The 13,164-nt window shown below is 37.9% G+C and overlaps 1 protein-coding gene across 6 annotated transcripts in view; it reads right to left on the bottom strand.

Annotated features, from left to right (window-relative positions):
- Positions 1-13,164, bottom strand: part of LOC143036376 (uncharacterized) — an 89,767-nt gene that overhangs the window by 29,567 nt on the left and 47,036 nt on the right. For all 6 annotated transcript variants that reach the window (XR_012967348.1, XM_076203636.1, XM_076203634.1 and 3 more), the window contains exons 2-3: positions 3,773-3,805; positions 725-790 (exon numbers count right to left, since the gene is read on the bottom strand). Coding sequence is in view for 5 of the 6 variants with exons in the window: in XM_076203636.1 (XP_076059751.1) it covers positions 725-790; positions 3,773-3,805 (99 nt within the window). In the remaining variant the exon portion in view is untranslated. The remainder of the gene's footprint in view (positions 1-724; positions 791-3,772; positions 3,806-13,164) is intronic.

Below are 13,164 nucleotides of genomic sequence, written 5' to 3'. Positions count from 1 at the left end.
TATATATACATACATATACCAAAGGCTTTTCCCCACTTATATTGGAGGTAGCAAAAAAAAAAAAAAAAAAAAAAAAAAAAAAAAAAAAAAAAAAAAAAAAAAAAAAAAAAAAAAAAAAAAAAAAAAAAAAAAAAAAAAAAAAAAAAAAAAAAAAATCCCGCCCATTCCATTCCCACACACTCCACTCCCATCCCTCTTATCTTGGCTCTTCCTGGATGACGGGTCATCCCTGCATCTTGCCCACTGCCCTGGATCAGAAGCAGTGTTGCAAGACACAGCACATCCACAGCATGGCCACTTCATTAAATTGGTGACCCTCCCACTCTGTCCCCTCATGCAGAAAAGGAGAAGACAGGGAGAATTCCCTTCAGGCTGGGTAAATTTATTTTTCATGCATAATCCCTCACCCCCAATCCCCCACCCACTCCCCCTCTTCTATCCACTCCTGTCCTTCCACAACAGACATTCCTCTCTTTTGTAATGCCCCTTTCACCCCACCAATCCATCTCATATTTGGACGCCCCCTCATGTTCACTCCTTCTACCTCTGCCCTCCATGAAACCATCCCAATAATCTTAAGAAAAAACTTGATGCTGAAAGATACAAAGATGGGTCACCACGAACATAGCTCCCTTCCTGTATAATACATCTAGGTAAATACACACCCAATTAAGTAGTTTTATAACAGATAAGTTAAAATCAAAGAAAACAGACTACATCATACCTGCTGATCATTGAGGTTGATTAAATGGCACAAAACATCCAAGATTTCTTTCTGAAGAGTTGGATTCTGTGAAAGCAAATAAAAAATTACCTTTTTGTTAGACACTGTTTCACATATTATCTACCTGGTGATAACAACCTGTGCACACTTCAATACAGTGGTACCTCAACATACGAGTATTCTGAAACATGAGCTGCAGCTTGGTCAATTTTTACCTTGGGTTATGAGCAGAAACAAGATAGGAGCAAGCTTCCTGATGCTGCAGCTATTCTACTTGTGGTGCACAGAGCACACAGCATCAGCTGCTGCCCTTTCTTGCTCAGTTCCATGTGTCAACTACATTCAGACACATCTCTTGTGTTTGCTCATGTGCTTGTGTTTAGCTTGTTTATTGCTTTTGTACTCAACTTTTTGTTCTTTCACATCATGGGCCCAAAGAAATCGAGTACCAAGGAGAGTGGTGATAAGAAAAAGCATATGATGTCAATGGAAACTAAACATTAAATAATAGAAAAATATGGGGGAGGTGTATGTGAGATGTGAACTGCCAAGGCAGTATGAGCATAGTACATTGACGATATGTATGATCTTATAACAAAAGGAAGTGATGAAGACCTTAACGTCAGCCAAAGGCATTACCATTCTTTTGAATTCAAATATCCATGAAGAGATGGAGAAGCTACAATTGCTGTGGGTGAATGAGAAGCAATTGGCAGGCAACACCATAATGAAGGTGATTATCTGCAAAAAGGAACACATCGTTTATAGCAACTTGAAAAAAGACACCAGGAGCTTCAGCAGATGAGCCACCAGACGAATCATTCAATGCAAGTTGCAGATGGTTCGAGAATTTCTACAGAAGACCAGGTATTCACTCAGTGGTGAGGCATAGTGAGGCAGTAAGCTTGGGCATGTAGGCAGCTGAGGAGTATGTCCAAGGTTTTGCTGATATTATTACGAAAGAAGGCTACATTACCCAACAAGTTTTAAAATGTGATGAAATGGGATTGTTCTGGAAGCTGCCACAAAGGGCTTTCATAATGGCAGAGAAAAAGAAGCTGCTAGGCCACAAACCCATGAAGGATCAGTTGACTCTTGCATTGTGAGCAAATACAAGTGGTGGTTTAAAGATAAAGCCACTGTTTGTTTATCACTCCAAAAATCCCAAAGCTTTTAAGACTCACAAGATCTAAAAAAAAATTGCAAGTTATGTGAAGAGCAAATGCAAAAGCATGGATCACTAGGCATTCTTTCCCGAATGGGCAAATCTTGTCTTTGGTCCTTCTGTCAAAAGTAGCTGCATGAAAATGGCCTTCCATTGAAAGCATAACTAACCCTTAACAATGGTTCTGCTCACCCTTCTGGCTTTGAAGATGACATTCTCGACGAGTTTAATTTTGTGAAGATCCTCTACCTCCCACCCAACACCATCCCTCTCCTCCAACCCATGGATCAGCAGGTCATCGCTAACTTCAGAAACTCTACACCAGGCACTTGTTCTGCAGTTGTTTTGGGGGCACTGAAAACACCAACCTAACCCTTTGTGAGTTCTGGAAAGAGCACTACAACATTGTTCTATGTCTAAACATTCTTGATTTGGCATGGCAAGGGGTTACCAGAACCACATTGAACTCTGCTTGGAAAAAGTTATGGCCTGACATTGTGCTTGAACAGGATTTCAAAGGATTTGAACCTGAAGTTGATCCCAATCTGGAAGTGTTGAAGGCGACTGTGTCCCTTGGAAAGTCTATAGGTGTGAAAGAGGATGAAGGAGACGTCAACAAGTTCGTTGAGGACCATGAGGAGGAACCCTCAATGGAGGAGCTGAAAGAGCTACAGATGCTGCAAGACACAGAGATCTTGCAAAAGGTTAGTAGCAAGGAGGGGGAAAAGCTGGAGGAGGTTATCTCTACAACTGAGCTAAAAAAAATGTTGGCAATGTGGGAGCTTTCTAGTTTCATTAAAAAGAAACATCTGGAAAATATGGATACTGGTTGTGCATCAGTGCTGCTTAATGATGCTTGCCTATAGCATTTCCTAACATTTTGAAAGGGAAGTGGGAACAAACCTCCTTGGATAAGTTTTTACTCAAAAGACCTGCACGCGAAAGTGAAAAAAAGGTGCCAAAAAAGGCAAAAAAAGATGTGAAGAAAAATATAAAAGAAAAAGTAGCAGTCAATTTTAGGCTAAAAAAAAAAAAAAGTAACAATTAAGATTAGGCCTATGTTTACATTTAAGCTAGTGTGTAAATAGCCTAGTTTAATCATGTAAAAAAAATAAATAAATAAAATAAATTAATAAATAAAATAAACCACATTTTCTATTATCATACATTTTATTATGTACTTGTAAAGTATATTACATGTGTAATCTTAATTAGAAATACATTTATTGCTATAATTTTGGGCACATTGGGGTGTTTTTAGAGGGTTGGAATGAATTAACATAATTTCTGTTATTTTAAAAAAGAGAATTGCTTTGAGATACAAGCATATTCAGTTACAACCTTGGTCAGAGAACGAATTCTGCTCATATATTGAGGTACCACTGTAATTGAAAATACCCTTTTGTTTTTCAAATTATTATATCAATCAATCCATTGCCCAAATTCTCTCTTTAATGACATACAAACAATCGTTTATATCAAATAAAGTAATCAATATCTGTGTAGGTTGAAGTATTTCAATGCACTTTAGTTAAGAATTATTCCAGCTCAGTGATGTACTTGATAAACTCTGTTTGGTTGGTACCAGTTCATTCAAGCCTACTTAGTGGACTGACTCCACAGTGAGATGTCATGATAAATCAAGAACCACTTCAATACCAAATTTGCCCTCCAGGGAGCATTTTTTGTCATACATCATACAGCTTGTGGGGCAAACATTAAACAAAATGGAAGTTGAGTGGGGTGAGGTTCTTGATTAATTGCAGCCTTATTTTTGTCTGCATCTGGCCTTAGCAAATACAATCCTTAATAAATATATCTGCCCTTGTGAGGTTAATAATCTAGATAAAACAAATTCTATTTAAAGTTACATAGGTACTCACTTCTGGGTCCTCCTTCCCTTTTGCCACAAGATGCTGAAAAAAAAAATACTAATTAGAAATAAAAATTCAATCTCCATATTTTTTTTTTTTTTTTTTTTTATTGTTTAATGTCACAAACTCCTCCCTATTGGAAGGCTAAGACGGTGCCCCTCACAGAGGGCTCTGTAGCCAAAATAAAGACAGAAATTGTATGGTTTCATGATACCTGCAATCAATCAATCAATCATACTTAATAATCAATCCTTCTACTTTTTACAATACTTGCCAAAGGTATACAGATTTACACAAGAATGGTCTTGTGGGTGATAGACAAAAGTATGTGGCAACAACATGATATGATATCACAGCATTTGATAACCCTTGGCAACCAAATCAAGGCAAGGCAAAGCATCAGTTGCCTTCAGGGTGCCCTTATCAGCATTGGTCTACCACACCTTAATCCATAACTGAGCCTTGTCTTTTGCACTTATCAATGGCATTTGTGGTAATACATTGTTACTCTGGTACTTACAGAGGAACTAGACAAAGAAACCAATGATTAGATAATAATTTTGAAGGAAATGAGATGACACTACATCAACTGTATTTACCTAGATGTATTTTACAGGAAGGGGAGCTATGATTGTGGTGTCCCGTCTTCATATCTCGTTTTATCTAGCCTGTTTTTAAATTCTTGTATTGTTTTTGCACACACATTTTCATCTAACTTGTTCCAAACATCTATTATCCTGTGGAGAAAGCTGCTCTTTTTCAGGTCTCTTCTATAATTGTTTTTTTTTAATCTTCTTACCGCGTCCTCTTGTATCTCTACTATCCCATTTTATTAGATCCTCTCTATCAATAATTTCTATGGCTTTCATGATTCTATAGTTATCAAGTCTCCTCTCTTCTTTGCTCTAATGTCTGTAGCTCAAGTTTCGCTAGTCTCTCCTCATATGATAGTTCTGAGAGCGCTGGTGCCAATTTTGTAATTGCTCTTTGTATTCTTGCAAGTTTTGCTATACATTCTTTTGTACTTGGTGACCACGTCGTTACCACATACTCCAATCTTGGTCTTATCAAAGTGACTAGTACTTTCTTCACCATTTCTTCATCCAGGTATGTAAATGCCACTTTGATTGTTCTTATCAAATGATAAGTTTCTCCAAAAATTTTGTTTATATGTTTCTCAGGGGACATATTCATAAAAATGACTCCCAGGTCCTTCTCATTTTACACTTTTTTTTTTCTTCCTCTCCTAATTTATATGATCCCACTATTCTTTTTTTGCTTCTTCCAAATTCCATTATACTTCTTAATAATGAATTCCATCTCCCACTTCCTACTCCATTCCCATACTTTATTGAGATCACTCTGTAGCGACTCACAATTTTCTACAGTGTTCACTTTTTTCAACAGTTTTGCATCATCTGCAAAGAAGCTCATATAACTTTCAATTCCTTTATCCATATCATTAATATATATAGCAATCATTATTGGGGTCAAAACTGTTCCTTGTGGAACTCCACTGATCACTTCATCCCAATTAGAATGTTTGTCTCTTATCACCACTCTCATTTTTCTATCATGCAAGAAGTCTTCAATCCACTTCAGCAGTTTGCCCTGTATTCCTCCTGAAGTTTATAATTTCTTAAGCAATTTCTTATGTGGCACCTTATCAAAAGCTTTTTTCAGTTCTAGAAATGCACAATCAGCCCATCCATCTCTTTCTTGTATTACATCTATTAGTCTTGAATAGTAACACATCAAGTTTGTGACATGATCTTGTCTAAATCCAAATTGCCTTGGATTTAGTACATTTTTTTTTTTTTCAAATGCCTTACCCATCTAATTTGGATAATTCTTTCACAAATTTTAGCTACCGTACTTGTTAGAGAGACCGATCTATAGTTAGTAGGGTCTTCCTTGTTTCCCCCTTTATATATTGGTACTATATTTGCTCTTTTCCAATCTTCTGGAACTTTTCCTCCTTTCAATGAACTGTTTATTAGACTATGTATTTTGTCTGTTAGTTCGTTCCTGCATTCTCTCAAAATCCAGTTTGTCATTTCATCTGGTCCATGTAATTTCCTAACATCGAGATTACTCAAGAGATTCAATATTTCTTTCCTTGTTACTTCTCTTTCATAGGGGGGACTTTCTCCTCCCACTCAACATCTCTTAAGTTGTATGTTCTCCCTCATAAACACTGATTTAAAATCCTTGTTCATAATTTCTGCCATTTCTATTTCCTCTGTGTAGTTTCACTAATTCTTGTTCGTTTTTCAGTTTGTTGTTTACAAATCTATAAAATATTTTGGTTGACCTTTACATTTTTCTATGACATCCTTAGCTCCCTACATCTTTTGTTTACCAATATTTTACATATTCTTTTTCTTGTTTTTGTCTTGGAACATACTTTCCCACTCCTTTATAAATTTTTGTCAAAATTTTCCATTTCTCTTCTGCTGTTGTTTCCTCCTTGTGTATTCTTTCCCAGTCTGCTTTTTCAAAAAAATTCTCTTATTTGATCAAAATTTGTTTTTCCATACATCAATCTTCCCTTTCTATATTGTTCGTTTTTTCCCATGTATTTTTCCCCCATTTAGTTCCAGTTCAACTAATATGTGGTCACTTTTACTTAGTGGTGTCTTATATTCAATCTTGTCCACTATTACAGGTTCTGATGTGATTATTAAGTCCAGTCTCGATGGTTCGTCCTCATTTATATACCTAGCCTAGTATTCTCTTGTATCCATTGTGTCATTGTATGCTCTATATTCATATCAAGTAGTACACTTCCCCATAGGTTGTGTCCCCCTCTCACTGTGACCTCTTCCCTGCAGATTTCTTTACAATTAAAGCCACTCATTATAACTATTCTTCCTCCATCTTTCATTACCTTATTTAGTTTATCCTTGTGTCTTCTAACATATTCTTGTGTTCTCTTCCACAAAGCCATTTTAGGAGGCACATAATTTAACACAAACTTCCTGCTCTTCTTGTCCTTGTTCTCTATTTTCATCATGATCATCTTCACTCTATTCTTTCCATATATAACATTCCTCACATTTATATCCTTAGTCAGGAACATAACTCCACCCCCTTGTTTTACTTCTCTGTTTCTAATCCAATAATTATATGCACCATGTCCTACACTGTTGGGTGGTAATGGACCTTTCAATTTTGTCTCTACAATTCCCATTATGTCAGGTTCTTTTTCCTTCAGGTAATCATTCAGTTCATTCAAGCCTGTTATTAAACCATCTATATTTGTGAAAGACACTTTTAATTTTCTGTTACCTCCATCCTGTTTTCTGTTTCCCTCCCGTTTTTCTCTAATATGAACCATTTCCTCACTTTTATGTCCACTACTCTCCAATAGAATTTCTCTTTGTCTGACTCTATTTTGTTCTCGTTTTTTTCCTTAGCTTTGATTCTTTTTTTTTCTCTTCCTCTCTTTCCTCTTTATTCATCTCTCTTTTTATCCATACCTGTTTATACTGATCACTTTTTGATAGTTTCCCTGTTTTTGATAGGACATTCTCTGCTGTCGTTTGTGACCTGAATTTAACCTTAATTGGTCTGGTTTTATCTATATTGTATTTCCCTAGTCTATATATTTCTTCAATTTCTTTCTCTATTTCTTGTTCATCTTCTTTAACTATTTTTAATACCTTATTTACTTTTTCCTTCTCCTTTACTCTAGTAATCCTATTTGGATTATGCTTCTCTTCCATTCCTAATATAATTATACATTTATTTTTATCTGCTAAGTCTCTTACTATATTCTCCTCTCTCACCACTTTAATAACTGTGTCCTTAGTTTATTCTTTCATATGTTGTTTCACTATATCTCTAAATTCAATTTTGTTATTCCCTTGGACTTTTTTTTTTTTTTACAACCATTTACTTCTTTTGCTATGGACTCTTTATTCTCTATTATTATTCTTTAATTCCCCATTCTCACCCTTTACTTCTCTTAACTGTCTTTTTGGTTCTTCTATTTCTTTAGTTAAGTTTTGATTTTCCTTCTTTATTTCTTCCAGCTTATCAACTCTTTGTGTGACTAGTGCTAGTTGGCTAAACCTAACCTCCCATGCTTCGTTCATTTTTGTTAGTTTCTCCTCTAGACTTACTAGTCGGGGGAGGTTGTCATCTCCTCCCTCATTAAATCCATAGAAGTAATTAATTACTCTTTCCATTGAGCTGCTCTTATCTATATCCCTACTCTTGATACTTTGGCTCACCTATTCGACCTCGGCTGTGTCGTCTGCACACCTTTTGTTTACACCCCTTCTGACTTCCAAGGCCCAATCCTCACCTTCCTCATTTTTTTTTCCATTTTCCTCAATAATGCCTCCCCTTCTCTTTTTTCTTCACCTGCCCACTACACCACGAGCTTTCCCCTTCCCTACTAATACAACACAGGTACTCCCTCGTTGCTGAAATCCACGAAAATTACGTTCCAATCTTCGCCGTCAATACCACGTGTGTGTGTGTGCGAGCGCACATGTGTCCATGTGCGTGTGTGTGAATAGTATATACATATACAGAATGAGCCCACAATGAGAGCCTTCACGTAACAGTCCACCTTCCATCCAATCGTCACAAAATTTCACAATTCCCTCACTCCCACTTGGCACTTGGTTTGTCTCAAAGACTTTTATCCCCTTCAACTATATGCCCATCAAGTTCAACTACATTCCACACACCTGTTACATACAGGGCAATAAATACACAATATCCAGTTCACATGCACGTGTAGTCTACACCCACACTTCATGTCATCGAGTCATGTGTTCATCCACTCGCGCCCATTTCAGATGATTGCATAGGGTAATTACTCTGAGGTGCAATGGAATGTATGCTTGGGAGTGGTATCATCTAAGGAAGGAGTGCCTTCCACATACTTCGCAATTCTTATTTACAAATTAAATGCATAACGGCTTTAAACCTTGCTACACTCCCCATCCAAAGCTTACAATACGATCGTATAGATATAAGCCCTGGGAGTGGGGTAGGAGGGAGGATAGAAGAGGTAAAATACTGGGGAAGGAGAGAACTAAGAGGTGAAGCATAAGAACATGAGACTGAAGGAGACTGCAAGAGACCATAAAGCCTACACAAGGCAGTTCCATGTCCATTACCATCTATCGTCCTCATCCATGAAATTATCTGACTTTCTCTTAAAACAACAAATAGTTTCAGCGCTCACTACATGATTAAGATCTTCCTGCAGTATCGTGGCGTCTTCACCTGACCTAATTTGGGGTCCTATTTTAGTAATGTCCACAAACTAACATCACTAACAACCATCTTATCCAAGTCGTTTATATTCATAATGAACCATAAGGGACCCAAAACCGAGCCTGGGAACTCGACTAGTAACATTCCGCCATTTGGATTTTACACCATTATGGTGATCCACTGTTTTCTGTCAATAAACCATGCTCTATTCCATTCAAACACTTTTCCTCCTATGCCATCAGCTTTGACTTCATTTAGTAGTCTCTGGTGGGTGCACCTTGTCGAACCATTTGTTAAAGCTAAGGTAAACGATGTCATAACTATCATTATCTGATGCCTTGTAGACATTTATGTAAAAAGATAAAGATTAGTTACACATGGCTTACCTTTGGTGAACCCATGTTGTGAGTCACGAATCAAATTCTCTCAATGTGATCTCTGATTCTATTAGCTATTATTGATTCTTGCATTTTACATATAACCGACGTCAAACTGATTGGCCTGTAGCTGTGCATAGACGATTTATTACCCTTTTTTGAAAACGGAAAGAATATTTACCTGCCCCTAAGTAATAGACAATAATCCTGTGTCTACCGACTTACTAAATATTTCCCTTGACTGGTCGCAGATTTCAAATTTAGACTCTTGAAGCACTCTCAGAAAAAAAATGCTTGAACCCAGGGATTCTGTAGCTTAAAGTCTATCAATTTGTTTTACTACTTCTTCCCTACTAATGCTGATGATAGTCTACTTCCCTCATCCCCACTGAAGATCCAGTTGCAGTCTGGTACCATTTCTAACTTCTCCTTTGTAAATACCATGAAATAATATTCATTAAACGCCTCACTTCTTTTTTCCTCTATATCTATCTAGACATCTTCACCGTTTTTAATTAGGCTTATTATTTCCTTATAGGGCATTCTATAGTGTTCAACTTCTACTGTACATTTAAGTGGCTAAGTAAAGTTTGGTGGTTGTTGTTGGTTTTAATGTGCCAGACAGCTCTATGGCCTACAAATACAAGGTAAGCTCCGTTCAAGACCCGGAAGGTTGCCAGAAACATCTTATATATACATTTACTATGTTGCCAAAACTTGGTATATAAAAGGTTTCGTCGCTTCGACTTGGGCGACGGCGAGACGCCGGATTAGGCTTTTGTCTGCGCAGATGTCCTGCTGGCTTCTTTGTTCAAGTAGAGGACTTCAGGTAGCTTGACCCGAGACGTGCTGCGCCTATTGTTCGCCAAGGGGCGTCGCCTGGAAGAGTTGGTGAGCTTGGGTCACTCGGACAATGGCTTTTGCCTCGGGAGAGCCGCAAAGACGTAGGAGTACCTTTTCATAGAATATGTGTGCATGGTTTTCTGGGTAGTTTTAGGGCTCTAAACACATTTCTGAAATTTTAAGGTCAATCTGGACAACCGTTCAGGACATATGACTTCAGATATTTTGAGGTCATATGAGAGGTCACTGATATTTGGTGACCAATAACTAGGATAATGTAAATGTACTGTATATATATTTAGAATCGGAAACATTCAATGAATACAAATATCAGAGGTTTAGGACTCTAGGTTGAAGAAAAAAAAAAACACTCGCTTGTCTAGGAACTTTAAATCCGTAGTTACGTTTCGCTGTGCGCATCCATCTGGGAGTACAGTATTAGTATTCGATCTTATAGTTTTGAGGGGAATTAATTTACTCTGCTGTCGACCTCTGGCCTGTATGCGACTTGATCTGTGGATTGCATACCTCCTTTCATGACCCGACCTTGGTCTAGATAGACACCTGACTGCGCTAATGACCTCGGGCTGACCACATAGCAGCCCTCATTATACTTTTCATCTAGACACCTGGCCCTGTCATTGTCCTCCGGGCTGGCCTCGAATGTGACCAACTATTCTAAATATTTCCTCAGGTTTTCAGAATTGGCTCTCCTAAAGCCAGGCACTAGAATCTAGAATGTTATTCGTACTATTCAATTCTTCCCATAAAATATTATCTCTTATTTCTTGATGATCGCTAGAGCCTAAACTATCACCCACCTCGTTTTTAGTTACGAGTAAGTCCAGCGTACTCTCTCCTCTCGATGGATCTGTAATCGTTTCAGGAAATTATCTTTTATCACATAAAAAACGCTTCCTGATCTCTACTAAAAGTTCAGTCACGTTTCTGTACTTAAAATCTTCCATGATCACATGTTTGCACTGAGACGCTCTGCGAATTTCTTGAATCAAAGATCCAGTCAGTTCAATGCTATGATTTGGAATGTATAGGACACCAATAATAAGTTCCTTATTCTTGCCTATAATCTCCACCCAAACAGATTTCGTGCTTTCCTCTTCCTCAATTGAATTATCGATAATACAATTAGTTGTGTTTTTGACGAAAAGTGCTACCCTACTCCTCCTGTCTACCATACCTTTGTGAAATATTTTAATATCCTTTTATCTCGATTTCCGGAAGGAAATGTCTATCCGCCATATTGATCCAGGATTCAGTAATAGCTAAAATATAAAACATCTCTACGCTTGCTTTACCTTTCAACAAATGTTATTGATTACGCTTCTGCTGTTAGTACAGTAAACCTTTTGTGATTCTTTTTCACAGTCCCCTCTCTCTCTGAGCTGGAGAAAAGAGGGGCTTGAAGGGGCTTGAAGGGGGGGGGGGAAGACGTAATATAAGCTGAAATCACGGAAATTCTAAATGTTGTGGTTCAGGGATGGGAATGATGAGATATCACAATCCATTGTATTTGTTTTCCTGTAGGTCTTTATATTCGAGTTTGTGTATGAAACTTTGTCACCTACATATATATATATATATATATATGTGTGTGTGTGTGTGTGTGTGTGTGTGTGTGTGTGTGTGTGTGTGTGTGTGTGTGTGTGTGTGTGCGTGTGTGTGTTATTTCTATGGTAACCGCCCAGCGGTGAGGACGGAGGCTGTCGGTGCTGGATGCCTCCCGCGCGGCTTCATACTGAGGTGATCAGAATCCCGTATTTTTTACGCCTTCTCCTGTTTTTTAAATATTACTGGAAAGTCCCATTTTCACGTTTGACCCACTCTTCCAATGTTACAGCTTCCTCTGAAGAAGCTGTAAGCGAAACCGGTCAGGAATAAACTCGGCCCTAGACCCGTGTCTTTCTCTTCCTCCTTCCTCAAACCTATCAAAATGTTTCAACATCAATAAATTATATATATATATATATATATATATATATATATATATATATATATATATATTCAACTTCACTACAGTAATTCATTAACTGTCAATTTTACGTTCTACTTGCCATGAGTTTTTTTTTTTTTTTTTTTTTTTTTATCATCACTAGCGAATCCACAGTGAGGGGGAGGGAGTATGTCGGGGGATCATGCTTCCACCCCCCACCCCCCACACCCACACACCCAAGGACGCACTTTGGTTTACAAGTGTTCGCAAGCTGAATACGAACATGACTACATATTGTTACGCAAATGAATACACTTGCGTCAAAGAACAACCGCTGTTCACGCGTTGGGCGAAAAGTGTTCTTCCATACAGAAGGCAGAGAACGCCACCAATACAACCACGTTGTCAGTGGCGGCGCCAGGGGGGGGATGGGGGGGGCTTTAGCCCCCCCAAAAAAAGTGGCCAGCCCCCCCATTAGCCCTCCCAACTGAAATGAGCAAATTGAAAATTTAAAACACTCATTGAAATAATTTTATTAAGTGGAATTTTTAATTGCCAGGGCTAAAGATTTGTCAGCCATCAGTGCTAGCCCAACCATTAACCCCCTCCCCTTCTGAAATGAGGATAATATATGTGTACAGTATTATCATATTACTATTAGCCCCCCCAAAATTTGCTCAGCCCCCCCTTAGCCTCCCCAACTAAAAATTCCTGGCGCCGCCGCTGCACGTTGTTCACTACTTTACTCGTCGCTATAATTTTCCAACTGTGATATGTCTTTTTTAATGTCCATGACTTTTATTTAGCTTTGGCATCAGCTCTAAACAATTATATTCCTCAATTTCTGACACCTTGACGTTGGTGGATAGGTTTGAGTATCTTCATGACTATAAGAGATATGTAGATGACATCACCCATATCGAAAAGGTCTTGTACGAAATATATACTTAAGATCAGTTCCCAGTGATAAAACCCACTGTTAACTGGCACGT

This window comes from Oratosquilla oratoria, chromosome 20, assembly GCF_046742065.1.
Source record: "Oratosquilla oratoria isolate Oo_2021 chromosome 20, ASM4674206v1, whole genome shotgun sequence".
Classification (NCBI taxonomy): domain Eukaryota; kingdom Metazoa; phylum Arthropoda; class Malacostraca; order Stomatopoda; family Squillidae; genus Oratosquilla; species Oratosquilla oratoria.
This window is presented reverse-complemented; position numbering and strand designations above follow the sequence as displayed.